The following is a 27,215-nucleotide window of genomic DNA, read 5'->3' as shown; positions in this document are numbered from 1 at the left end:
GCTTTGGCTTGTTCTGGCCAGCCTGGCCCACGTTGGCAGGGCAGGGAAGGCTCATACCTGCAGCCTCGTTCACTTTGCCCCGGTGTAGGGACAGCCACCCACCGCACGTGGTGGGACGGGGGATGGCAGCGGGGCTTTCCAGGTGACATGGCGGCGGTGCTGAGGAGGGGGACAGCAGGGTGGCCTGTTGGGCTTGGAGGATGGCGGCGATGCTGCATCCTGTGTCCTGCTCCCCAGGTGATGCCTGGTTCTGCCTGCTTGCAGAGGTGCACCATGCCCATTGACCAAGCTGTGGAGCATCCTGGGTCTGCGAAGACCTGAGATGTTTGAGTCCAGGGCCACTTGGCCTCCCTTCACGCGTCCTTCTGGGAAATGGGCAGAAGTTGAGCCCTCTGTCCTCCTCGAGTGGCTTGCCAGGCGTAGAGCAGGGGAGAGCAGAGGTGGTTTGTTTTCTAAAGGCTCCTTTCTCTTTGTCCCCAGATCTCAGGAGCTGCACCTGAGAACCGAGGCGCATTCCTATCTCTCAGACCTGACCAAGCCGTCGGACTTGGAGTTCATTGAAACCAAGAGACCGCGCCTGGATCTGCTGCAGGACCCGCTGATGCGGCACTCGCCTCTCCTGAACCAGAGCCAGCAGGGAGGGACAGAGGATCTCTCAAAGGTAAGGGGACAATGACCAGGGATGGTAGCTGGGTGTGGGGTCTGTGTCTTGGGTTCCCCTTGGCTTGCATAGAGCTACCTTTAAGGGTCTGAGCCGCCGCTGAAATCGGCGTAGATGGTGGTTCTTGATGCATCAAGCAGTGCTTGGTGGTGTTGGATGATATTCACTGAGATGAGGTGACTACTTTGGGGAAACAGAAGCGTATCAGCTTTCCCCATAACTGTTACAGTCACGGGCTTGCATTTACTGGGCTGTTAAAAGCACCAGGACAATTTGGAAGCTCCTGTAGGCTGAATTAGGGATGGTCATGTCTAGCTTTTCTGGATACTGTGCCCTGATTTGATTTTTACTTGACCTTTCTTATTTATCACATCTCTTTATTTAATGTTAGTGTTTGAAGGGTTTGAATTGGTTGCTGGTGCTTCTTTAATATAATCTTCCCTAGGAAAGCCTCCCTCGCCTTAGTCTCATTTAACAAAGCAAATTGTTTACTTGCAGTTGTCCCCTCTGCACATGTAATAAATGCTGCAAAGAGAAATCCCTTGCTCGTGTGCCTGTTTGGATTTACTTTCATGCTCTGTTGGGGTAAATTGTATTTGATTTTACCTCGAGCTTGGGTGTATTCCCTGTTGGCAGGCGAGTCTTGCTGGGTAAGCAGGCTGGGGGCAGCCGGCTTGCGCTGCCAACGCGAGCTCCGGCGCTGTGAGCGCCCGGGGTCAATGCAGCTGCAGGCTGGGCTTTGGAGATGTCTGAGCCCGCAGCGAAGTGAAGAGGATGTCGAGTCCTTACCCAGGGAGGTGGGGATGGTTTGCTGCGTCACTGCGGGAGCCAACTGAAATAACACATGGGCAAGAAAGCTCGTGCTTGGGAGTGCTGGGATATTCGGACATCTCTTATCCATACAGTACTGGTGGGCCTTACATGAGATCCCTCTGACCCCTCTCAAGTGAGAAGGACGTTTAACTTGGAGGTAGTTCAGATGCCAAGGGAGGCCGGGCAGGATCTCATGGAGGAGAGAGCTGCAGGGACTGACGATTAGGAATGGTGAGCTGATGCTGGAAGGGATGGAGGAGCTCTTAAAAAAGAGCTGTGTTCGAATGTGGAGACCATGAGAAATGCACCAGATGTGTCAGCTTGCTCTCCTTTAGCTTCTGACAGTGTGTTGCCTTGGAAAAGATGCCTCTGAGGTGCTGTGGCCCTTCTGTGTCCCATCTTTGCTGCTCCCTCCAAGACGTGTCTTAATGAGGTGATGCTGTGACCAGCCAGGAGTCTCCTCTCTGTGCCACCGGGATGTGTTGTGGTGGCTCTGAACCATAGGGTATACTTGAGGGATACTGGGTTGGTTGGCTGATTGGGAAAATAAACTGTTGGCCATGAAACAAAAAATATCCCTCTCCAGAGATGTGAGGAAACCAGGACAGCTTTTCTGTCTGCACATTATTTCCATCAGCAGTTCTGTTCCGCTTCTCACTGGAAAACCACGTATTGTCTCAGCTATTTGCTTCTAATAGGCAAAGCCGCTCTTGAGGCATTAGTTGGTGAGTTCCGGGGCTGCATTTGCTTCTTGGTCTGTGACACATTTCCAAGAATTACATGCATTTTATGAGGCTTAAAACATTTGTTAATGAAAGAGAGAGAGAGAGAAAGCTGTGAGATACAATTCATCAAGACAAGATTATGCTTTTAGTGGAGCCGTTTGTAAATTCAGAGTCTGGAAGGCAGGAAAAAATGTGGTGTCCCTGACTGGTGAGAGCCTAAGTAGAGCCGGGATTAGTCGCTCAAAACTAGTGGGGGCTGTTTCCAGAATGGGTTTGGTGGAAATCACTGCAAGACTGGGATGATTTTAGTGCTGTTCGTGTGGTTGGGAGCAGAAGGCAAGTCTGGGGTCTAGGACCACCATTCTGAAGGTATATCTGCCTTTGCAGCTTGGGAAATTGGATTAATAGCAGTCTTTTGGCTTTATTCCTGAGCAGTCATCCTCAGACTAGTCTATAAACTGCTTGTGAACACTAAGGTTGCGGTAAAGCTGATCCGTGCGTCGCCCTGAGCCTCGGCATGTTAGAGGAACTGTTCTGGGTGTTCTGCTCCAGAGGAAATGCGAAGAGCTGAGAGTGGGCTTCGGCACAAGGTCTGAACACTTGTGAATCTGGGCTGTTTACACACGTAAAACTACTTCTTGGGTCTGTGCTAAGCCAGCAACAGTTGAATTTGGCACTTGGCTCTGATGTTAATCACCATCCAGAACAACTGATAAAGACCTTCTCGAGAGGCTCTGTGCGGAGCTCCGTGACTGCCATCAGCTCCTCTGCCCGGCTCATGGGTCCTCCTAAAACAACACGTCCCAGTGCAGCCCGTCCCGGTGGCTGATCTCCACTCTGCTCCATCCCCTGGGCACTGGCCTGTGCTTCACTTCTGGCAGCACCATGTTTTTCCTGCTTGCTCGGCCTGTCCTCCGTTCTCAGGGGTGGTTCTACCAGCTTCCTCCCTTCCCACAAGCGCTCTGTAAGGTGGATGCAGAGCCAGCGGTCTCTGCGCGTCTGCAAGCTGCGCGTGGACCGGAGCGGTGGCACACGTGTGGTGGCAGGACATGTGTCCCAGGGTGGTGGCACACATGTGGTGGCAGGATGTGTGTCCCAGTGACCAGAGCTGGAGAGAGGAATTTGCTGTTCCATCTCTGCTGCTGACTCAGTGCCCCACAAAGTCGTTCGATACTTTATCTAGAGCAGCTTTGCAAGCCAGGTGAGATGCACCACGTGAACCCAGCGTTACCAAACACGCTGCTGGTTATTTGGACAGAGTATCCATGGAGTTGTTTGCTTACCCCTTACCCCATTCCGTGTTATCGCAGTCACTGTGCGGGGAGGAGCTCAACTTAATCATCAGAGTAACAGCACTAGGACTGCTTTTGATGGTGATTTTGCAGATTGAGCTAATTTTTGCACAGTAAGGAGCTCCACGAAACCCTCAATAAAAAGGGTAGGGGTTTGGTTATGCACTCTGAGTGCCAGCCCGACTGTCCCAAAGGAGGTAACTAAGGCAGCAGCAATGGATGTCGCTCTCGGGCAGTGGGTGCCTGTTGGTCTCTGCTGGTTTCAGAGCAGCGGTGGAGCTGAGATGCAGAATCAGGCCTGTGGTAGTGTGAGTTTAGCACGCCCCTGATAACTGCTGGTTTCTTCAGATTTACCAACCTTCAGCCCAGGAGGGAGAAGCTAACACCATTCCTGCACATTTCCGAGGCCTTTGTTTTGGGCCATAATCTGTGCTCGGAACACAGATGAAGTAACGGATGTGGCAAATGCTGGTAACAGGTTCCGGAGTTTTTTTCCCCCTGAAGAGATTTGGATCTCTTATGTTTTTTATTCCTCATCTACCTCTCCCAAACTGGGGTGAGCTGGGCCCCTCTACCCCATTCAAGATCAGCACAGCCTCGCTCCAAGCAGGGCTTAGTTTGCAAGGAGAAGGTAATGTCTTCTATTAGATCAGCGTGTTATAGCTGGAGAAAACAGACACGCTTCTGGGCAACGTGCCTTTCAAAAGCAGCAGCTTTACAGCTAAATCTCAGTTGGTCTAGTAAAAGATATTACCTTTCCTTACGAACCTCTCATTGCTCATATCCTTGAACATTGGTGTTTCTTTTCAAGCTGGGGAAGAGAAGGTTGTTTTCTTGCCTGCCTTCCCCGACTTGAGCATCTTCCTCTCTGTAAGAGGGGTTGCTGGGACGTTGCTGCAGTGCATGTGTACAGTCCTGTGCTCCTGCAGCTGGATGTGGCCAGGAGGGCTCAGTCTGCTGGAGAGAAGCGAAATCTCCCGGTGCCCTCTGTGCCAGCGTGGGCTGATGCTGCCTCCGAGAAGGAGCTCCCTTGAGCTGGCTGAGAATAACCAGGCAAAACCTAAAGCAGGACTGTTTTTTCAATCACTGCAAGCCTGGATGTGAGATTCGCTGGAAGAGCTGCCGTGATGCAGATTTGCCGGGCGTGCTCTTGGCAGAGATGCGGGAGCTGGTTCCCAGGACCCTCGGTGGCTTCTGCTTTCTTTCCGATAGAGAAAGTCATGGACCTTCATCACGTAAGAGCAGATAGGAGTAAAACAGACGGCTCCAGAGCAGGCCAATAATGTCTCCACACGATCCCCTGTCTCTGTGCATACGTGCGCAGCTGGTGCTGCCTGCCATCCTGCCCCGTAGGGACGGCGAGAGGCGCATCTGGTCCAGCGGCGCCTGCTCTCCCTTCTCCAGAGCCGGAGGTTAGTCCTGCCTCTCCCCTCTCTCCTTATCCCCATTATGCCTCCACTTGTTCTTCTTCCCGTTTCCGAGACTGCTTTTCCACCACATACGTGGTTTGCTGCTCCTTCCTATAGGACGTGAGTCAGTCGTGATCTGCATTTAGTCCCCTTGCAAGGGCTGGCTGGCTGCGATTACGCGTAGCCTATTGCTCCAGCAGGAATATGCTTACGGGGAGCCATGTAGTCCCACGGGTACGGGGCTGGGTGGAGGCTTAGGAAACCTGAACCTTGCTGCCATCTGCCCTGGCAAGGCTGCTGGTCACCGGGTAAGTCTCTTCCCCTTTCTGTATCTCAGATTTCCCCATCTGTACAAGGGACAATGCCACTTCCCTCTTTTGTAAAATAATTAACAACTATTGATGGAAAAAGGCTGTTAAGAAGCCATGTGTTGTTAGGACTTGGACTCCGCTTTACATTGTTGAAGGGTTTTAATTTCTTCCCTTTCTGCAGGAGTGTTTTTTGTTGTGCTACAGACTGAAACCTGGAATAAGAAAAGGGAAGGGGGGGAGTCTTGGAAAAGACAGCACCAAGGCCAGGAAATATGTATGGCAAAGCAGAAATTAGGGCAAAGGGTATTTTGCTTTGATGCACGTTAATGTAGCTTTAAAAGCAATTAATTGAAAAAGGAGGAATTAACACATTTAAAATGCCTTTTTAATGATGCATTGAAGCCAGCAGTGTACATGCCAAATTTCACACTGGCTGCCCATTCCAAGAGCCCAATTTACAATAAACTCTTGGAAAACAGGCTGTGGGATGGAAAGGCTCTTGGCTAGCCTGCTAACTCCTGCCCCGGCTGCAGGCTGGCAGAGCACCGAGGACAACCGAAAGGCCTTTCGGGAGCCCTGCTTCCTCCTGGCCGCGCTGGCCGGTGCCACAGCAGGGCTGTCCCCTGGGAGCTGCTTCATCCCTTGCCCAATGTGCCGGCGCAGAGGAGCGGGAGGCCGGGGACTCCGGCAGCAGGGTTTGCTCCGGCATGGGGAGGGATGCTCGGAGGGGCAGCGCTGCAGCTCCCAGCACGGATATCTGGGCTGGCTGGTAAATCACCGGTTGGCGTTTGTGTTCCGTGGCTCTGTTATGGGAACATTGATCTGTTGCTGGGATTAACCTCTCAGAGTTTCCAGTGGGCTGGTCTCGCAGTTATTAAAGAAACTGGCTGGAACTTGTGTTGACCTTGGCAGAGGCCCCAGTTGGCTTGGAGGTAACTGGCAAAAGCATAATCTCTAATTGAGTAATCCAGTGCTGGGGGAAGGGAGCGGAGGGGGTGGAAACGCAGCAGTGCTTTGAACTGGGAGAGCCGTGGCGCTCCGACGGGGTGCGTAGGAGTGGAGCGCTCCGAGAGGCGCTGAGCACGCCGGCCGCCAAGGGAATTAGCAGGGAAAAGCGAGGCGGCATCTCGGTTCCCGCACCCCGGGCTCCCTCTCGTAGAAACCAGTCCTGATTTCCAGCGCCTCCCCGTGATTTATTGCCGCAGAACAATAGCGCAGAGGGGCTGGAGAGCAAAACGAAGCTGTGAGCGTCGGCCGTCCCTGGGCGCGTGTCCTCCCGTAGCCTCTGAGTCTGTGGCGTGGATCACTCCGGGCTCTCCCTTCCCCTCTGGAGGTTGTTTTTCACTTGGGAAAAAGAGCTCTGGGCTCGTTACAGGAGCCTTATGATGAACGTCTGCAAGTGGGGACCCAGTGACAGTGCAGGGCTGTCCTCCTTGGCCGAGCACCTCTGCCGTGGGGGAGGGAACCATTTCCTTGGCCAGCTGTGGCAGTACCCACATCTGGTGGGGAGCCCCGTGGGATGTCCTGATGGAGAGGGAACATCCCTGCTTGCTCCGGGTTATCCAAAACCCAGGTGAGATGCAGAGCTCAGTGCTGGTCCGTGGCTTGATCAGCCCTGTGGAAGGTGAAATGCCTCGAACATCTTGCCACAAGAAGCCACAAGAAGCATGATTCTCACCCTAAGGGCTGCAGGGTGCTCAATGCAAAGCCCACACATGCCGTGTGGCCTCCCAACCACTTCTTGAAGGAGCAGACTTCTATGGAAGCGGCTCTAACCTCAGGTCTGAGCAGTGAAATGCAACAGTTTTAGTGGGTACAAACATACCTATGTCTTTCCTGCTTTTGTCCTCCTTCCCCTGCAGAGAACAGCATTTCTTATTGCCTCTCTGTGCAGCCCGCTCGGGGGGAGGCAGGCTGGGCTTTCCCCGTGGTCCCGAGGCTGGTGGAGCAGTTGGGCGCCCATCAGGAGCGAGTGGCCCCGGGGTTCTCGAGTTCAGCAGCTGTAGGAGGATCCTCCTGCGATGTGTTCGACATCCACCCATCTGCCGTGCCGCTGCTCACGCTGTTGACTTGTGCCTGATAAAAATCTGATTGCAAAAACGATTTGGGGGGGGGGGGGAGGAGGGGGGCAAGGGGAAGGAAGGGAGCGGGGAGGAACGTTGCGTTAGGACAGCAATGATTCAAGGCTATTTCTGGGAAGATGAGGGAGATGTTGGCTTTCTCTGTCATTCCAAACATATTTAAAAGCTGAAATATTTGCATTGTTCACGTAGTCGTAGTGCAAACACTTCTGGCTGGGTTTCTCCCTTCCCCTGCTTTCCTCCCTGCTCCAAAGATGATTTCCAAATCGCGGGAGGATGAGTGTGAGCGTGTCGAGCCCTGCTCACCTGCGCGTGAACACACACCTTGGGGAGCCTGGGTCTGCCTCGGGCAGGCAGTCTGGCTCTCCCGGCACAGCCGGCAGTTCATGGCAGCGGCCGTGCCAGGATGGCTGCGAGGGCTTGTCAGCAGCCCGTGCCGTGCACCAGCTCGGGACGGGAAGCCAAGGGAGCAAACAGCCGGAGGAGTGTTGGATCTGGAATGGGATGCTCCGTCCCATGCACAGGCTCATGCTGGTTTCATTTGGAAACCAGATGCTGTTGGGTGTTGTGTAGTCCTTCTGAGATGTTCAGCCCCTCCAGCCAGCCCTGGGCCGGGGGGGGTAAAGGGAAGGAGCACCGTCATTGACAACACAACTGATTTTATTCTGTTTTTCAGCTGAAGTTCCAATGGCTGAAGAACTGAACTGTGGCCTGAGAGACTCAGGGCAGGGAAAGCCCTTGTGGGCTGCAGAAACGTTCCGGAGGCAGGGTATAAAAACTGAGCTTGACCTTCCTTGAGCTGCCCGCAGCCCGGCTCTCCCTACCCCGGCTGCTCCAGCCCACGGCAGTCCCCAAGCCACAGAGAGCAGGGCAGGGCCTCGGCACGGCTGGAAAATCGACGGGCGAACTGACGGTGCCTCAAGCGCAGGTTGTTGTTTTGCACATCTTCGGCTCATTTGTGGTGATCGACATCCAAAACAACCTTTTAAATTGCCTTCCAAGCCGTAGCGGTGGAGAAGGGCAGCGTGATAAAGCTGGCTGCTTCTCGGGAGCCTGCTTCATCATTTACATAATTGGACTTTTCTTTTCCATTCAGTCAATATTACAAGGCTCGCGCAGTGCGACATCTCACCTGATCTGCTTGAGGGGAAGAAAGTCCCTTGATTTTGTGTGCCTCGCCCCTCTAATTGGAAGAAATATTGCCTGCTTTTTTCTGCTTGCAGCAGGGCAGTGTTGTGAGCTGGGTGTGCTGTGTGGATTAACAGAGATTTTTCTTCTCTGTCTTTGAAGTGTTTGTACATGTTATGTCTATCTATTTTTTTTTCTTTAATAGCAAGGATTCGTATGTGCCCTGTTACGCCCTGGAAATACAGGAGAGCAAAGCTAGTTGGCTACTGAACTTTGTCAGCCCTCGGGTGGGAGTTAGGAAACGGGGGTCGGTGTGGCAGGAACTGGCACCAGTCTCCTGTGCGTCGCTTCGAAGCACAGGGACGGCGCAGGGTGAGGAGGGCTGTACCGGCCACCGCTGCTGTCTGCCTGCTGTCAGTCCGTTTTTCCATGGGTGGTAAAAAAGAAAGCCCCACCTGGCATGAATTTCCAGGGGAGAATTCAGTCCTGGTGCCAAGAGTGATGGTACCGAGATGTCCTGTCTCTTTTCTTCTCCCCCTGCAGTTCAAGCCTGAGGTGGGTTTCTTCTCTCCCCCTCATCTTCCGGGAGGGGAGGGAGTGTGGGTGCCGCTGGAACACTGCTTCAGCTCCCGCTGGATCCAGGCGTGCTCCGGGATGGGGTACGCGATTCTTCCCGCTTCCATGTGATCTGGCCAGTTAGTGCAGATGACAAAGCAGCAGCAGGCTGTTACCGATCGGCAAGCACGTACATCTTCTCGCAAATGAACTTGGCATCCCTGCGCACCTCTCCTCGCCAGGGCTCTTCCTGGGGACAGCGAGGGGTTTGGTGGGAGCAGCTCGGGTGTCTTCTCCATGAACATACAGCGCCAAGCGCATTTCTGGTGCTGTACTCTTTTCCATGGTTACGAAATGCAGCCCATCCACATCTCTGACTCACGCAACGAAAGCCAGTAAGTTGTGACACTGATCAGATTGATTTTGCGTGCTGCGTTTTGAGGAGGAGGGTATTTCGTGCTAAAGCCTTCCTTCCCAGCACTGGGCGAAAAGCTGTGGAGGAGACGCAGCAGCAATCGATGGTGTTTGCCTGCTGCTGCTGGAGGGGATGGAGTTGGGGGAGTGATTTCAGAGATGGATTTGGCAGAAAGGAGTTGCTGCTCTTTGTGCCCGTGGTGATGGAGCTGTAATAACATATTGAACATGGCAACAGCCCTTGCTAAAGCTCCGTGACTCCACGTCCGTGCTTCGTGGAGCCTCATCTCTTAACAACACCCTCAGCATCGATAACAAGAGAGGAGCTGTCGAGTGCCAAAGGGCCTAGTTGCAATCGCTCGCTTGAAAAACTCCTTTCTGTTTGGACCCAAACCTGCTTTTTAAACATAAAAACTCTGGCTGTGGTTTAGGTGGAGAACATTCAGAGTGCTTTCTGGCTTGCTCCACCACGAAATGCTCTGCAGCTTCGCGCTGCCTGGGGGGGCCGAGGGGCGATGGACACTGGTGAGCGTCAGGAATGCTGGCTGCGTGCTCGGCGAGCGGAGAGGGGTTGTTTTAGGACAAGCTGACAGGCCCTTGGCTTGTTCTGCTGCTCTCGAAAAATGTAATTCTAATTCTTGGCACCTTTTTCCAGAGGATAAGGAGCGAGAGCGCGGTGGAGCCTGCTCCCTCTGCCCTTGGAAATGGGCTTTTCCCCAGCAGCAGGTTTGGCTCGGGGTGGGAGCGATGTTCTCTGTCCTACCCCTGGTTTGGTGAACCGAAAGCCGAAATCAGTGGGGGAGAAGCAGCGCGGGATGAAATAACCTGAACCACCTCCTCGTGGCCCTGACCTAGATCTAGTTACTCGTTGGTCATCTTAGCGCACTGACCGAACATGTTCTGCGTGTGCTAGCGTTCAGCCCGGCTTCTGCTCCCCTCCATCCCGGCCCGGGACTGTCAGCCCCTTTAGTCCTGCAGCCGGAACCTTTTCCTGCGGGATGCAGGGGAAGAGCGGAGCACTGTCCTCTGGCAGTGCCGAGCGGCAGGGGAGGAGTTGGGCGCAGATGTGGGGTTGCCCAGTGCGTGGTGCCTCCCCCACGTCCCGAGGGGTCCCCCCGGGGCTGTGGAACCTGCAGATTTCTCCGACGCTTTATCACCTCCTCTGCCTGCACAGTAACGCTTCCTAGGCTTGCCTGTGAACGATGTGCTCCGATCGTTGCCCTGACAAGGGACGTGGCTGATTTCTCTCCTCCCTGCTCTGTTCCCCGAGGAGCAGCAGTGATCATTTCTGCCTTCTGATCTCCGCTTTGGATGCTGTCGTTCCCGTGGCTGCTTAAGAAAGAACCATTGCCTAGTGCACATCAAGCCGTCCCACGTGGTTACGCGGCCAAAGCAAGCGTAGGCTTTTATTTCAGGCTGTTTTTCAGGTCTGCGTTATTTTATCTTGTGCCAGCCATCGCAGGTATGACGTGGAGCAGATTGCCCCCAGCAGCTGATGGGTTTCTGCCTCAGCAGCCGGCAGAGTGGCAGATGTAAACACTGGAACGTTACGGTCTTTCAAACACTAAAAGCTGCTAAAGAATGGGCAGGTATGTGTATATAAATAAATAGTGCGCGTTATACTAAAGGCTTTCAGTATATTTGGAGAGGGATTTGTAAATTCATGCATCCATGAATGTTTCGTGTGTATATACTTTTTCACAGGTTTCTAAGTAATTGGAAAGGCGACACTTTTTCATATACACACACACATGTATATATGCCTCCTCGTGTACTTGTAAGCTGTTATTTCAAAGGCTTCTTCTAGCTCTGCAGTTCAGTGATCCTGCCTTCAGCAGCCGCAAGGAGAAAAGCTTACAGTCTCGAGCAAAGCTAAATACTGGTTTGAGTCAATCTGGGTGCACTTGGAGACATCACTAGTGTTCATGAATACAGCATAATCGCTGATTGGAGTGGGGAAATTTCATCATAAAGGCCCCAAAAGGGAGTTTTATTATTGCTTTCTTCCAAATGCCTGAATTTTATTAGCTTCAGTCATTCTTGGCAGGGCAGTGGAATGGGATTTTATAGTTAGCAAAGGAAAAGTAAACACAGTAATCATTTCACAGCCCTGTGCCTGCCAAACCAGGATGGAAATTCCAGCCTTGGTGGGAAGCTGCTGCTCTGCTAACAGATAATAACAAATTCACTGTGGGCTTATTCTTGCTATGGGAGCTGAGATGTTCAGGGCTTTTTTTTTCCGTAACATCCTGGCCTGGAGAGGCAGGGGTGCTTCGTGCTTTTCTGTAGGAACAGCCTGGGCAGAGGTTTCCAGTTTGAGCGACTCCCACAGCCATTTGCAATTAGAGATGGTCCTTCTGCCCTGAGCCTTCGGGAGTTGCTTTATCCTGAGCTCTTGTCGCTGTTTGGTCTTCCCTCGGACACTCTTGCTGTGAGGGCAGAGCTGGGTGATGCTCGAGGAGTGTCACACTTGAGACGCTGCGATGGTCCCTACACCCTGAGACCACCTCTGCTCGCTGAATGGGGGGGGAAAATATTATGGCAAAAAAAATTTACCCGAACAAATCCAAAACTCTCACGAAAGGTTTGTTTTGCATCTTTCTCTGGGCTTGTCGAGGCGGAGGGCTTGGCTGCCAGCTTGTGCATTCCCTGTTGTGGGGGGATGTGAATTCCTCCCCCCTTTACACCCTGCTGGCCGGGGGGATGGCGATGGGGGACGGCGGTGGGGGCGGCGGGTAGGGGTAGCTGGCACTGCTGCCCCCCCCGCCTGCCACCCCCCGGGGCTCAGGATGCGGCCTCCTGCCGGAAAAGCAGGCGGAGCAGGGAAGGAAATAGCTACTCAAACAGGCAGCGAATGTCGAGGCACCCCCTTCCACGTGTCTGCACAATTATGAGAACAATAACCCCCTGAGCGCGGGTGGCCGCTGGCTCTGATGGATGGTGCAGCTGACGGCCGCTCTGCACCGCCCGTGCCCCCCTGTCAGCACCCACCCTGTGCCCGGCCCTGTCCCCTCCTGCGCCCGCCTCTTGCAAAGCCCGTGCAAGCAGCCGGGGCCGTGTCCCATCTCCCCGCGCGTGTCCCCGGGTGCTGCCGTAGCACCGCAGCTCATGGGGTGCTTGGGAGCAGGGCTGGAGCGTGTCCGGGGGGCTGCCAGGCTGCTGGCGGCTGCCTCGGGCAGCGGAGGGGCAGGCGGAGGTGGTGTCCCCACCGTGTCCCGGGCAGGTCTTGGGGATGGCACTTCGCAGGGTGCAGGACCAGCACCCGCTTAAAGGGGAGATGCCAAAATGAAGGGGAAGTGTGGCTTCAGCGGTGTGTCGGGGACAGATGAGGCTGCTAAAAGCTTCATTAAAAGCCAAGACAGACTGTTGCAAGGGAAGGGCTTTTTTTCTCCAGAGCCTGTTCTTTACGTTGGTTAAAATTTTTTCAGGCAGCTGTGAGCCTTGTTTCAGGCTTAAACAAGTTTTCCTGTGCAGCCACCTCGAAATGGAAGTCAGACAGGCTTGGATTGCTGATGAAAAAAGTTGTTTGGGCTTTTTTTGTGTCTCAGGCCAGTGAAGTTCACAGGGCAGGTTCACCAGTGACCCCTGTCCGCTTCCAGGCTGCCCGGTTCAGACCTTGTGTGCGTGTCCGAGTCTCACAAGACACGTGCGCGTGTGTACTGAGATGTTCTGATAGAAGTAAAGAGACTTTACTGATAAAAAAACTGAACTTCTGGAATCTTTACTAGATTTTGGGGGCAGCGGGAGTTTTCGGAGTATTGCCGTTAAGTCCGTTTTTCTTGCAGTCTTAGAATTTCTGGTTTTTACAGATGAGAGGTATTTGATGTCCTGAGAGCATAGCCAGAATTGAACCCATGCGTTAAGTGACCCTAAAGACATGAGAGCAATGAAGTGGTGGCATGCCGTTGGCAAGGGGAGCTCGGTGAATTGCTGTTGGAGCAGTAAGTTCTGTTTTTCGAGCTGGCACAGTTGGAAGAGGAGCTGGGACCCGTCAGCCCATGCCTAAGTCTCTGGGGCGGTTGTTGGTGATCCTGGCTTGGTGCGATGGCTCTTGCATGTAAGAGGAGGTTTGGGTTGGTCCCACAACACACCGCAGCCACTGCTCACACCATCTTAGGTCTTGCTGGCGTTTCCTTTCTCCATCAGTCAAGCTCCTTCTCGGTAGGCAGCTCAACCTCCAGGAGTTGGGGAAAAATAATTTGGGTGATGGTTGTGCAGGGAGAACGGAGGGAGGGAGCGCGGGCAGCCTTTAGGCACGCCTTGCTTGCGGCAGTGGTTAAATAGAACTGTCTTCATTCATTCCCTTCCCTCCCCTCTAAATCTGATGCCCCTTTCGAGCCGACTTCCCGATATTAATGCCGTGTGCCGGTCCCGATTAACTCCGGGACAAATCGCCTCTCCGGAGGGCCGCCCGGGTGCTGCCCTGCGTGGAGCCCCGGTTGGATCTGGATTTGCAGGGCTGCGGGGTCCCTGCTCGCCTCCTGCCTCCTCCCTGACGAGAGGAGGAAATTCAAATGTTTCTGAAGAGCGACATTTCCATTTCAAAAGCTGTTCGCTCAAGTGCGTCTGGAGTGGGATTTCTCCCCCCCCCCCCGACTCCGCTCTGAATGGGAGCTTTAGAAGTCTCATTTCCTCTGCTTGATAACACCAGGCTGAGAAGGGCTTTTGTCTTTTCATTTCCCCTCAATTTTTTATTTTTAAATGAGTGAGGTTTGGAGAAGCTGCCGTGGTGGATTTTTTTTTTTTTTCTCCTCCCCCGTGTTTGTCCCTGTGCTGGAGGATGCACCTGGTGTCACCCAGCGGATGAGCTGGAGCTCCCTGGGGTGTGGGGACCCAATCCCCATCCCTCCGACCTGGAACCCCCCTTCCCATCGCCCGGCTCAGGCTCCTGCGAGCAGAGGAGGAGGTTTGCTGGGCCACATCCAAGCTGCGGAGCACTGCGCTCCTCATCCCAGCCATCCCGATGCTCTTCCTGGCCATCCCAAGCCGGGGCTTCCGTGTCCCAGCACCCATGGGTGGCAGTGGGTGTGGGGGGTGCTGAGCCTGGCTCAGGATCTGGCCCCATGTTTGCAGCACAGGACGCTGCAGTATCTTTAATCAGCCTGCCTTGTTGCCTGCCCGCTTTTTGGCTGGCGTAGCTATGCCAGTTGGGGTGAAATTATTATTTTTCTTAACATGATGCTTAGCAGAGGGCAGACGCAAGTGGATGCAGTTGCCTGGCTCCCGCTTGGGTGGGACCAACACATGCTGATGCAGGCACTGTCCCACTTGTGCGATGGCATTTGTGCTGGTCGCTTGACTATTGTACTGGTATAAAAGTAGGGATTTTTTTTTTTTTTTTTTTTTTTTTTCTTCCTGGAGAGGCCTTTTTTACAGAAAGCAAACTCGGTCACGCTTTTCACGTGGCATCTGGGGCTTGAGGGCTTTCCGCCTTCTTGAGGACCAGCTGGGATTTGGCAGGGACTATTCCAGCATCCTCAGATCAGAGGGAATACACTTGCTGGGATTAACACGGACCTTAATGCTACATCCCTGCGCGGCTGGTGTTCTGTAAAGACTCAGACCCTGCTTTACTGCAGGTGGCAGTTGAAAGAGGATGGGTGGTGTTGCAAAAAATAAAAAAAAACCTAAATGGTGGGAGGCTAAAACTTTCAAAGGCACGGAGTAAGTGTTAGGTTCCCCTCGGGTTTGCCGGGTCGGGTGACAGGGTGTTTCCCGGGCTGCTGGAGGACGTTTGGGGGTTCTGCACTGACTGCCTGCGCCCCTGGGCAGGGAACGCTCCTACCTAAAGAAACACCCCGAGCAGCAGCCATGGGGAGAAGTCATGGAATCATTTAGGTTGGAAAAGACCTTTGAGATCATCAAGCCCAACCATTGACCCAGCGCTGCCAAGTTACCACTCAACCATGTCCCTCAGCACCACTTCTACACTTCTTTTAATGCGAAAGGGGAGGATGACAATCATGTGTGGAGAAGTGTCACCACGTCCCGCATTTCCGTGGAAGTCCGTGGCAATTACTCAGGGGTTCCTGGGAAAGCTGCGTGAAGTTGGCCGGTTCCAGGGAAGGCGAGGGTGGTTTGAGCTTTGCTGGGAGAAGCACCGGCCGGCTCTGCCATCAGCTCCCCCATCACCTTTAAAATCTGGTTCTGCGAAGCCGGGAGGTGCTAACCCCGCTGCCCTGGCCCAGCGCCAAATTGGGCAATTAAAAATTTGCCTCCCTGCCTCCGCGCTTAACCTCATCGGAGGCGTTTTTCGCAGTTTGCCCCTTTTTAAGGGACACCAAACAAGCGCTTGCCTCCCTTGTATTTTGTTTGCGCACCCCTGGAGCGTTTCGGGGAGCTTGGGGTGGTCCCCTCCTTTTGGCCTCCATAAACCTGAGGGACATCTTAGTCACTCGGGTCGCGGTTTTGAATATCCCACTGCAGGATTTTGACGTGCTCTGAAGCCGATGGGTTATGTGCCTGGTGCCTTTTTCATGCGAACCTTTGCCTCCCCAGCGCTGTCATTTCCTGGCTGTTTTCCATCTGGGCTCTGCAAGGGCTGGCAGAGGGGGGCTCTCCTGTTCCTTGTCTTCCAGGCTGGCAGAAGCCCCGCTCATTTAAACGGACGGGTTTGAGTTTGCGAAGGGGAGATGGGGGTTTAGGGCTGAGGTGGTGTGTTACAGGGACCGTGATGGTCTCGGCAGCGCATCGTTGGGGGCGACAGTAGCACAGGTGAAATGATGCTCTGAGTGGCTGCTGGGTGCCCGAGTTATTAAAAGGACATTAAAGTTTCAAATGGAGGATTGGAAGAGCTTGCTGCTCTGCAGGCTACCCTGGCAACCTTGTTTGCTGAAGACAAAGCTTGATTTTATTATTTAAATTTATAAAAAAATAAAAATAAAAATCCGTGACTTTATGAAAAGGCCTATGAAGGTCCTTTCCCCCGTAACCCAGCTTATTTGTCCTCCCCCTTATTTGCTGAAAGCATCGGAATGCCGTCCCTTCAGTGCCCAGGACAAATTCCATGCGGAGCCGGTCGCTGGCAGCTTTAACTTCATCCTTACCGTGTGGTGGGTGGTCTCAGGCTCTACCTGCTGTCCAAACCAGGACTCCTGCAGTTATTCACAGCTCTTTTAGGGCACTTAATTGCACTTATTGCTGTTGGCCCGGAGCACTCCCCGCATGCCAGTAAGGTCCATCCAGCCCAGCCCTTCCCTTTGCAGGAGTATGGACAGGGTGGGATACCTGGCTTGGAGCTCCTCAGGACCCCACTCCACTCACTTGCTCAGTTCGAAGTAATTTCCCCTATGCAGGCACCAGAATGAGATTTTTATTAATATATTTTTTTTTTAACTTGGACACGTTTTCCAGAGTTAACAAAAGGCGAATCGCTGGCACAGAGCAGGCTTGCCAGATGTATCGACTGCGCCGAAGATGCTCAAAGAAAAGGTTCCCAGAATCTCTCTGAACATTGCAGAAATGCATGTTTTCCTCTAAACTTGTTCTTGGAAGCGGCAGAGTTGTTTTGGCTGAAATTTACTATTTAGGAAAAAAAAAAAAAAGCCTAAAAATGCCTGAAGCAAATATTCGTCATGGAAAATTTCAATCCGGACAGTTAATGTTTTAATAAACTTAGGGTCAACTGAAGATCCGGCGATGTAGGATAGGAAGGCAATCCTTAATGAGGGGTGGAGCGATTAGCTCCTCTTTGTAGTGAGTAGGTGGGTAGGTGAGAATTCATCACTCCGGCGGAGTCAGTAGGGAACGTTCGCCTTCAATGCAATTATTGTTCACTAATGGGGAAATGCAGGAAGGTAATGAAAGGCGCAACATCCATTTGTCGGTATAATGCCTTAGGCTTCTGTGGGAGTTTGCCTGAGTAAAGTTTTCCGGATTTGAGCCGTTATTCTGGGCTACCTCTTGAGTCCGTGAGCCGTGTTTGCTGCCGCTGCTGGAATACCCTGCGATGCTGAGGTGCGGAGGCAGCGTCTGTAAGGACAGCATCGTGGAACGGCTTTTTTGAGCCCAAAGCAAGTTTTGCAAGACCAGATACTAGGCTTTGGTTAGTGCTTTTAACTGTAACACTTGCTGGCAAGGTTTTACCACCCTCATAAATCTGCCAGTGGGGGTGGGGAGGGGAGGGTCAGCATTTGGTACTGGTTTTGCAATTAAATTGCTTCAAGCTGTTGAAACATTGGGGAAGTTTTTTGACCTACTTTCGTGCAAGCTCAGAAATTGTTGGGATGTTTTCTGCCCTGGCTGTGTGGAATTCAGTGGGATTACAGGGGAAAGGAATTTCTTAGGCCCTCTCATAAAGTCACAGGTTTATTTTAAAAAAAAATTAGCTTTGTCTTCAGGCAGCTCCGTAGTCTCCGGCTTCATGGATTCCCATAAGAGCGCATACTGGGCTGCATCCCGTGAAAGCGATTCCTGTTTTGCCTGTTCCCCCTGCCTGCAGGTGCCATGGAGCGCGGGGACGGAGGGTGGAGGTGGGTGATGCCCTGGTCCCACGCGTGGCATCCCTCGGGGACGCCCGCGTGCTCGTAGCTGGTGAGCAGCACCGTAGCTGCCACCCGGAGTCTGGCTGCACGCACCGACACGCACATCCGCATCCCGCCACGGCAGCCCTTCGGGTGGTTGCCCAGCCGAGAGCCAGCAGAGTTTAGGAATTAAAACCCCGTTTGAAGGGTTAGGCTGCTGAAAGAGCCATTAGCGCAGCAGATGGTCACGGACAAAGGAATTGCAATAACTCGATGTACTTTTCACTGCTCAGGCTCTCTGACTTTGTACTTGCGTGTCTCCCCAGGGAAACAAGACATTAGTTTTCAGCCCCTTGGACTTCTTCCCCCTATCAGTGCTACCATCTTGGGGCTGCTGATGTGCCAGAAAGTGTTGGACACTTTTCCAATTAAAAAAACCATCCTTTGGTCTGTATCTGGTCTATTTAACAGCTTTATATGCGTGTTTTTACCTTAAAGGCTGATGGATGGAGGTGTGGGGTGTTGGCTCTCCTGCTTAGTTTTCATCCCAGGGTGTGTGGGAAAGCCCCTGGGCTCTGTGTTTGCTGGGGTGACCGTGGGTTCCTGGCCCGGGAGGACAAGCTGCCATCCCTGTGGTGTAGCCCAGGCTCCCACGGACGGGGTTTTGGGGCTGGTGTTAGTTGGTGGAGTTCAGCGATGTTCACTGTCTCTGTGCTGCCGTGGGGAGGCTGGGGCGATGGAGGCGTCCTCGCAGGCAGCCCATCCTGGTCACAAACCCACCCTTTGTTCATGGGGAGTTTTTTGTGGGGGAGAACTTATTTGAGCGCGATTTGAGCAGCTCCGGCTTGTTTTGTCAATCTTCTCCAGCTCGCGAGGACGTGAGATGTGTGAGTGGGCAGGAACTGGAGATAACACCTCTTAATCCCTCCAGCAGAAAACGCTGCTGCCGGCTGGTAATTAGAAAGTGAACAGGCTGTGGAAGAGGTGACGTCGGCATCCCCGAGTCTCCATCCTGGGCTTGGGGGGAACATCACTCACGGTTTAGAAAGGCAGAGCGAGACCAGGACGTACCGAAGACGATATGTAGGGCACACACTGTGGTGCCGTGCTGGAGATCCTGTGGGCCTGTTCTCGTGGTACACACCAACCACGCAGGCTCCGACTGGGGTGTGGAGGCTGGGAAGCTCCACCAGTGTGTAGTCCTGAAGAGGCAGCCGGTGCGGTCAGGGGATCAGAAAGCTCAAAATGCATTTTGCCACAAGAGTTAGGGGTAGATGGAGCAGAGCTACTGCTCTGATGTCTCCTGAGGGTGGGAAGCAGCTGAGAAAAATTGCCCTTTGTGGAGGCTGGGCTGCATCCAGCCTTGGTGCTGGGCTGACATGTGGCATGGACACCCTTCTCCATCCCACCAACTGCCCCGGCTCCCTGGGAGCATTGCAAGGTGGGTCGGTAATGCGAAATAAAGAGGAGGCGATGGTCTGGTGCAGGTTCCAGCATGTCCTGGGACCAGGGTTGGGGTTCCCACCATCTTTTCTCTTGTAGACCTGGTTGCGGGTGTGTCTTGAAGGCAGGGACATCAAATTTACCCCAAGGCTTACTTGCTCTTCAAGGCATTGACGGGCTTACCGTCAATGGTATTGAGGGTAGGTTGGCGTACCCTTATCCTTTCTCCTCTTTCTCCCATGTTTTTAGCGCCACTACCTAATAGTGTGTAGCAGGCTTGCTCCGTTAATGTTGTCTATGTTAGGAATAAAATGAGAAGAAACCCACCCCCAAAGCCTGCCCTTGCTCTTTGATAGACTCCTCGGTGATAATTGTTTTCGTCAGTGCCAGCATCTCCTCTTGCTGCGGGAAGGTTTATGCAGCCTCTGCCCCCCGCTCGCCCACCCTTGTTATCATACAAATCACATAATAATAAGGCCAGGGATAAACAGGAACTACAGTAGCTGTTAGCCGTGTATAAAAACAAATCACATGGAAACAGTATAATTACTGAGAAAATATCAACTTGAGTAATGCAGTAATTGTTTTCTTCCCTCCAGCAGATTTATTCCAGCTCTCCCGGCTCACGCTGGTTTCGAAGTCTGTGACTTCATGTTAATAAGAAGAATTTTACGTTTCACACTTTATTCAGAGCCTGAGTATGATACTCTCTGAAGCAGAGGAATATATTTTGAGCAGCATCTTGAGAGTGTTAGGAAACAGACCAGCTAAACTATCTCTATGCATTAGAGCCCACCCCAGGCTCTGGGGAAACTCTGGTCCTTGCAAACCTCTTTTCAACCCATTTTTGTGATTTAGCAGAGGGGCCTCTTCGTGCCTTGTGTAAATCCAGGAGCTCTGCTTTTTGGGTTTCACCAGTGCATGGGCAAGATTTTTTTTTTTCTTTTTTTTCCCTTCAGTTTTGTTTTTTCCTTCCTCTGGCTGCTTGTCATTTCCTTTATTTAGAGAGGAGCTTGTGAAACGCCGGTGACCAGCTATTTGAGGTCTAGGGACATTGCCTCTCTCTATTGCCATAATCATCTCCTAATACCAGATGATGATGGTGGTTGTGCTGTGACTTGCTGCTGTTGCCCTTACTCAGCTTCACTGCTGTTTTGCTTCAGATTCTGCAGGGTAAAAAGATAAAAGAAGTATCAGAAACCAGGTTTGCAAAGGGGTTTATGCCAAGTAGGAGTTTAAAGATGCCCTGTCTTGCCTATCAGCAGATTTGAGTGTACCTTTTGTTTCGCATGCACGGAGAGAAGTCTTTCTCTACTGTGTTTTTTCCAGGTAGCTGGCTTTTCCTTTCGAAAAACCAACCTACCTACAAGCCACTGCCACTTCCCCTTCCCATGCCTTAATCTGAACGAGATTTTATGAGCACCTAATTTATCTCTTGCTTTTTGTGGTTGCTTTTTGTGGTTGTCCTGCTCCTCTTGGCTTGGAAAAAAACCAACCCAAAAACCTCCCCAGTTGTGGAGAACAGAAAGCCTTCGTGCTGCAGCGGGCTGACCGATTTTGGTGTCTAATCCCAGGGAAGTAAAACAAAACAGAATCTGCTCTTTGGAATTCTCCAGAAAGCTTTGATGTTCTTCTGGTTTCTCTTCTGAACTGATGCTGGAAACAACCAGCTTAGCCTTCGGATGTGTCTGCGCTCTCAGGGCTGGATGAGCCCCGCGCAGCACAGCGAGGAAGGGCTGTCAGGTTGTTTCTTTGCTGTCTGTCCCTTGATGGCAGCAGTGAGAAGCGCGTTGATGCCTCCAGGCTGCACCCAGCAGGGGCTGGTTCCTCCCTGCCTGGCTCCATGTCTCCTTCAGCTAAAATAGGGTTTAGCGGGGGACGGGAGGAGAAAGGCACCAGTGGAGGATGCTGGTGTCCTGGGACATGGCCACTTTGTTGGGAAACACCCTCTTTTGCCTCCCCTTGTTCCGGCTTTGCTGTGGATGACGTTGCCCATCCCTTACGGAGGGAAATGGGGCAGAGCTCATCTCAGCGCAGCCCCACCTGGGCAGAGATTGCCTTCGAAGCCAAGTTCCCTGCGGCTGTGCTGGGCTGTGGGTGCAGCCTCCCCAGGAGGGACCTCACCGTGCTCCATCCCCACCAAGCAGATGCTACTGAGGTGCTGAGCGGTGCCAAGGTGGCATCTGCACACTCGCCATGTTTGGCGTGGGCTGCTGCCCTGGTTTGAGGCAGAACAGAACCAGCCAATGGCTAGCAGACAACCCGTGGCCATCGGGTTGTTATATGGAGGAGCACAGAGGGGTCCACACCATCTCAGTGCCACTGAGCACCATTGGCACTCTTCCCTGCAGGAGGACCATCCTGGGGAGAGGGTTGGTGGGTAGCCCTGGCTGTTTGCCCGTGGCCGTGAGTCAGCGTGGAGGGGAGGACACTTAGCGCCAGTTGGTGCAGAACAATGTTGGCTTTGTCCGCGTGCACAGGGATGCTGTGATGAGGGTAGCAAAGTTGTGTGAACTTCTTCACTTGTTCGCCTCCCCCTTCCCTCCCGTCCCCAGCAGCTGCAGCCTGCTGGCTGCCCGGCCTGGCGGTGGTTTACGGTTACAAACCAAGCCACAGCTCCTCTTCCTGCTTCCTCCAGGAAAAGAAACCCATCCTCTCGCTAAGCAAATGAATAGATAAACTTTTAATTAAGGTCTTGGGTGGCTGCCAGAGAGGAGTGTCCCAGGTCAGGGTAGGCTGTTGGTGTGCCGTGATCCCCGTCTGTGTGGTCGGTGGCTATTAAACAGCTGCTTCATCCCAGGTGCGTTCATCAGTGGTAGGCAAACTCATCCAGGCGTGCAACCTGTGTTTGCAGGAGACGGGCTCCTTCCTTTGGAGCAGGGGGGGTGAAGGGGGGTGTGCAGGTGAGGCGGCATGTCTCCGGGATGCTTGTGGGACTCCACCTCATTGGGGGCAGCAAAGTTGTTGCATTGCTGGAGGCGAAGCTGAATGTGTCAATGTGTTTTCCATCTGCCCCCAGCTCATGGTCATTAGAGCTCTGCTCCCTGTGGTGGCCACGGAGGTTATGCTGATCAGTCCGGTCTCTGATTTGAAGGGTCCTGTTGAGCTGACAGCTTCGTTACCTGGAATTTGTAAAAAGCTGGTTTTCATCAGTTCAGTCTGTTTTTATATCAGCTGACCTTGCCTTTCCCCTTTCTCTCTGTTTCTGGATGCATGCATTTGACATCCAACACTTGGAGCTCCTCAAGAGTTTAACAAGAGATAGAGGAGGACCTCCATGAAGGAGATGAGAGTCCTCATTCCTTCCGGGGGCTGCCCTCGTAGCCTCTTCTCATTCAGTGTGATTAATGCTGCTCTTCTCTCCAGCACGGCCATGGCTGTGTCGGAGGAGGACATGTCTGTAGCTACCTCCTTTTTGCAGAGAAGATGTAGCCTTAAGCTGGCTGCTGAGATGTGATGGGACGGTGCTGCTGGGAGCTCCTGAATATGGATGGGTTTATTGATCCTGTAGGAGTGCGGGTAGCACTGAAGGTGGTGAGAGCCTCCAAGGCTTTGGCAAGAGGAATTGATGCTGTCACGTCCCTGGGAGACTAACCTGTTGCTCTCTGGAGATGCTGGAGATCGTGGAGCACTGCCGTGATGTGATCTGGCAGCTGATACTGCTTAATCTAGCAAGTTTTTTGAAGGGGGGGGAGTGTCTCAGAGGGCTGGGAATGGGCTAGGGAGCTGCGGCACCTGGCATGGGAGGATGAGAGAAGGATCCAAAGTCCCCTGGGAAAGAACTGACCTGGTTGTTTTACACTCCCCAGGATCGTGGCCTGCCTGGCAAACTGGAGCCCGTGTCGCCAGTGAGCCCTGCTCACCCCGACGCTGAGCTGGACCTGCTGCCGGCCCGGCTGTCCAAGGAGGAGCTCATTCAGAACATGGACCGCGTGGACCGCGAGATCACCATGGTGGAGCAGCAGATCTCCAAGCTGAAGAAGAAGCAGGTAAGAGGCTGTGGTCCGGAGGGGAGCACGTGTCCTCGCTTCTGCGTGCTGCCTTACGCCTCGTCCTTGCCCATCCACGTCCACAGAGGGGAAGTGCCAGTGCCACCAGGATGGTCTGTGTCCCTGCTCCCTGTCGTGACATGGGGTGGTTGCTGCTGTGACAGCAGTCTGGAGCTGGTAGTTGCAAGATGAGGGAGCTTTAGAAACCCAGCTGTGGGCTCTTTTGCACGTCAGAGCACCTTAAAGCGAGAGAAGTCTGTGCTTGGTGACTTGCCTGTGGTTAGTGGCAGAGCTGGAAACGCAGCCTGGGTTGCCCGAGTCGTCCGTACAGCCCAGCGTTAGCACGAGATCTTTTCCTTTTCCTTTCCAGCAATTGCTTCTCCCCAGTGCCATTGCTGCTACTATGGTAGTCCTGGGCTGTTGAAAACATTGCCGCGATGTCCTAATGGCCCTTCCTGTGCATCCAGCCCCCTTCTCCGGGGCTTTCCGGCTCTGCAGCCGTGAGCAGCATCTGGTCTGACACCAGTCAGGGCTGTGCCTGAGCCAGGGATTTGAACGTGATCTCCTCGGTTAGTGCTTTACCCGTGCACGAGAGCACTCCCCAGCAGAAGGATTGCCCGCTCAGCGTTGCCATGTATACAATTACCATAAACCCATTAAGAGATTAATGTGACAAAACCTTGGGGGACGTCTGTGAAAAAACCCACAGACTTAAAGGCTTTCGCTTCCTAAAGCAAATCATTTCTCTCTGCCTCTCTTTTATCAGTTGTTTTATTTCCTTTGACTGGGGACAGTTTCTAAACTCCCTGACGGCGGCTAATCCCAGACTGCCTGAGAGGAGCCACCTCTCCCGAGGGGTGTGCAGCAGGAATTTGGGAATGGAGCAAAACCTCTACTTGGGCTGTCAGATGGGGCCAGTGCTCCTCAAGGATGAACGTGCACTTGACCTTCCTCCCCAGCAGGTTTATATTTTCCCATACCAGATACTATCCCTTTCTTTCCTGCAAGACAAAGGAGGATGTTTGGGTTTTGTTTTCAAACAATATGGTTTGTTTAATGCAAAGGACCTTTTTGTGTGTGTGTGTGTGTGTGTGTGTGTGTGTGTGTGTTGCTTTTTATCTGCAGAGGTATCAGAGTGCTTGGGGAGAGGGAGCCAAGAAGGGACAGAAGCAGCTGTGCGAGGAAGCAGGCCTTTCTGCTGGCTCGCAGGGGCCAAAGGAACATCTGGAGCAATGGAAACCCCAGAGGTTCCTCTTGCTGGGTTTGGTGGGAGCTGGGTGAAGCCAGTCCTTCCCCCTCTCCCTCCTGAGGAAGCTCAGACAAAATGTGTCCTCTCACACCTGGCAGTCTGGCTGCTGGTCCGTGATTTTAAATCCCATTTGAGGAAGGAGATGCAAACTGTGGTTATTTCCCACTCTGGAGAAGGGCTTCCAGAGCGGGATGCGTGCCCGGCACGGCGGTGAAGGTCCTGCTCGCAGCAGGCTGGAGGACTGACAACTCTGACCATCCGCTGCCTGACTTTTTGCAGAGATGCTGAGGAGCTGCTATTGAAGCCGACGGGAGCAGCATATGCTCCTTGCTGTTAAAATCAAGCTGTCCTTCCGTAAGGAAATGTTTTTTGTTTTTTTTTATTGTTGGCTGCTTGGTTGCTTTATTTCTTCCCTCTGAACGCATTTTACGATTCTTCCTCCCCACAAAAATGCTCTGCTGAGTGGGGAAGAAGGTGAAAGTGGCTGTTGGCAGTAAAAGCGTCCGCTCCCCTCTTCTTTTTTTTTTTCTTTTTTTTTTTTTTTGATTGTTTTTTGTTTGTTTTCTGGGGTTTTTTTGTTTGTTTTGGCACATGGTGGCAAAGTCTTTTGGTAGCAAATCTCCCCCCAACCCTCCCTGGCCTCCTTTTCCCTCGGGCAGGATCCTTCCCCAGCCCGGTCCTCCGGCAGAGCTGGCGCATCTAGGAGGAAGCATTTTCAGGGGGGGAAGGTGTCCTGTCTGAGATGCTCCAGGAATGTTTTGTGCATCTGAGCTGTCAGTGCAGGAGAAAGACGAGCGAGGGAAAGCAATCAGCCTGAAATAGATACCGCTTCTGCAGGAACGGGCAGCGGAGCAGGGGAGAAATTGTACGCAGCCGGAATATCCTAATGCTTTTCCCCTCTGTCTTTGGGAGGCCTTCTCAGGGTAATTAAATACATTTGTATGGAAAGGCTGTGCAAGAAGAACCCCAACCAACCCAAATCCACCATCTCTCTTTTTTTTGGTTGTTCCAGAAATGGCAAGGAAGGCTCTGCCTGGGCTTTGCAAGAAGCAAACGTCTTCAGCAAGTTGAGAAACCTTCCCCAAACCCTGCGCACCCCTGGCAGAAGGCCACATCCATCAGCCATCCCCCGCTCATTCATGCGCCATATGCGCTTAAATCTCTCGCTGAGTCCTTGCTCCCCCTCTTCCTGACAGGGAAGGATAATCCTTATGCATTTATTCCTGGCAGCGGTACCGAGGATCTGAAGGAGAAATAAACTGCTGGGTTGTTCTGCGCAGTGATGCCTGAGCCTCCCTGGGTGCCGAGCTCGGCGAAGGGCTCTCCGGGAGTACAACACTCCCACCTGGTGATGGAGGTGGAGCTGGCTGGGTGGAAAAGCTCCAGGGTTTCCCCTTCCATCTACCTCCTGTCTCATTTCCTCTGTTCTCCCCTTGAGTCTTTGAAAGCGGTTTTCAGAGATGCTCTGGGGCTGGAAGCTCTCTCCCGGCAGGTGAAGCATGGTGGTACCCGGGTGATGGCTGCCCAACACAAGGCAGCGTGGCAGCTCTTTGTGTGTGTGATGACCTTGTCTCTGTCAGGCAGGTCCCTTCAGCATGGGGGCTGGTATGTGCGGTGATGGGTCTTCCTGACATGTCACCCATCTTCCTGGCCAGCACTGCGGGCTCCGATGGCCCCTCTGCAGCATGTGGCCCAGCCAAAGGGACTCCTACCTGGAGAGGGCACCTCCTTCACTTGGAAATGGGTTGGCCTGTGGATGCTGTAGGAGCCAGCGCTATGGCTAACGATGGCATCTTGCATCCCTTCAACATCACTGGGCTGGCTTTCATTTGGGAGAGGAGGGGGACTCACAGGCAGCCACTGCTGGGAGTGGGGAGGGACAGAGCGTGGAGATGTCAAGACTCATCTCTCATCCTGCTTCTCTCCCTGTAAAGGTCACAGTCCCAGCCTAGCTTTTGTGGCAGACCTTTAAGAAATCCATTTTGTCCGTGTCTGGGAACCCTGACCTATTTTGCTTTGCCGTTTCCCACAGCTCCCAGGGGTAGCTGTCACACGCTGAACCTGCCGTGGTCAGGTGTGCTGCCTGCAGACCCTGCCCGCATCCCCGCCTCCAGCATCTGGCCCTTTAATGCCCATACAGTGTTGCGCCACAGAGAGTAGAGCTTAATCCTCTACTGTATTTCAGCTATAATTAGATTTGTATTTTTTCTTCTAACGAGCTGCTTTTAATGAGCCTCCACTTACTGGCAAACTTTCATTTCCTGATACACCATCAAATCCTCTTGTCTGAAATCACTTAGAACACACCCGACCGCTTTGTAGAATTTTTGTGGCTTTCCAGAACAATGTAGCCAAGTTTCTGACATTATTATTATTTCCCCCCCCCCCCCCCAAATATTTCCCCAAGAGAAGGAGAGGATTTGACTGATCTCCCTTTTGTGGCTCTTTCTTTGGAGTTTTTGGCGTTTATCAGGTGGGTGAGTGATGGGGTGCCTTGGCTGATCTGAGGACGCCGAGCAAGCGCAGGCAGGTGCCTGGAAGTGCTGCGTCCGCGCCGGGGCTGACGCTGAGAACTGCTTTGCAGCCTGTGGTTTCAGCCGTGGCTTCTCGAAGAGCTCTTGTCCCCTTTGCAAGGCACTGTGATTTGGGCCACCTGAGAAAGCCATGGTTGAGAAGAGAAGGG

At 52.9% G+C, this 27,215-nt stretch overlaps 1 protein-coding gene across 13 annotated transcripts in view; it reads left to right on the top strand.

The window, feature by feature from the left end:
• The window catches only part of NCOR2 (nuclear receptor corepressor 2), a 253,537-nt gene that overhangs the window by 99,835 nt on the left and 126,487 nt on the right, over positions 1-27,215 (top strand). For all 13 annotated transcript variants that reach the window (XM_054220104.1, XM_054220103.1, XM_054220095.1 and 10 more), the window contains exons 4-5: positions 481-661; positions 23,104-23,283. In XM_054220104.1, coding sequence (XP_054076079.1) covers positions 481-661; positions 23,104-23,283 — 361 coding nt within the window. The remainder of the gene's footprint in view (positions 1-480; positions 662-23,103; positions 23,284-27,215) is intronic.

The sequence above is a fragment of the Rissa tridactyla genome, chromosome 13 (assembly GCF_028500815.1).
Source record: "Rissa tridactyla isolate bRisTri1 chromosome 13, bRisTri1.patW.cur.20221130, whole genome shotgun sequence".
NCBI classification, from domain to species: Eukaryota; Metazoa; Chordata; class Aves; order Charadriiformes; family Laridae; genus Rissa; species Rissa tridactyla.
Note: the sequence above shows the minus strand (reverse complement) of the source record. Positions and strands in the feature narration are given on the sequence as shown.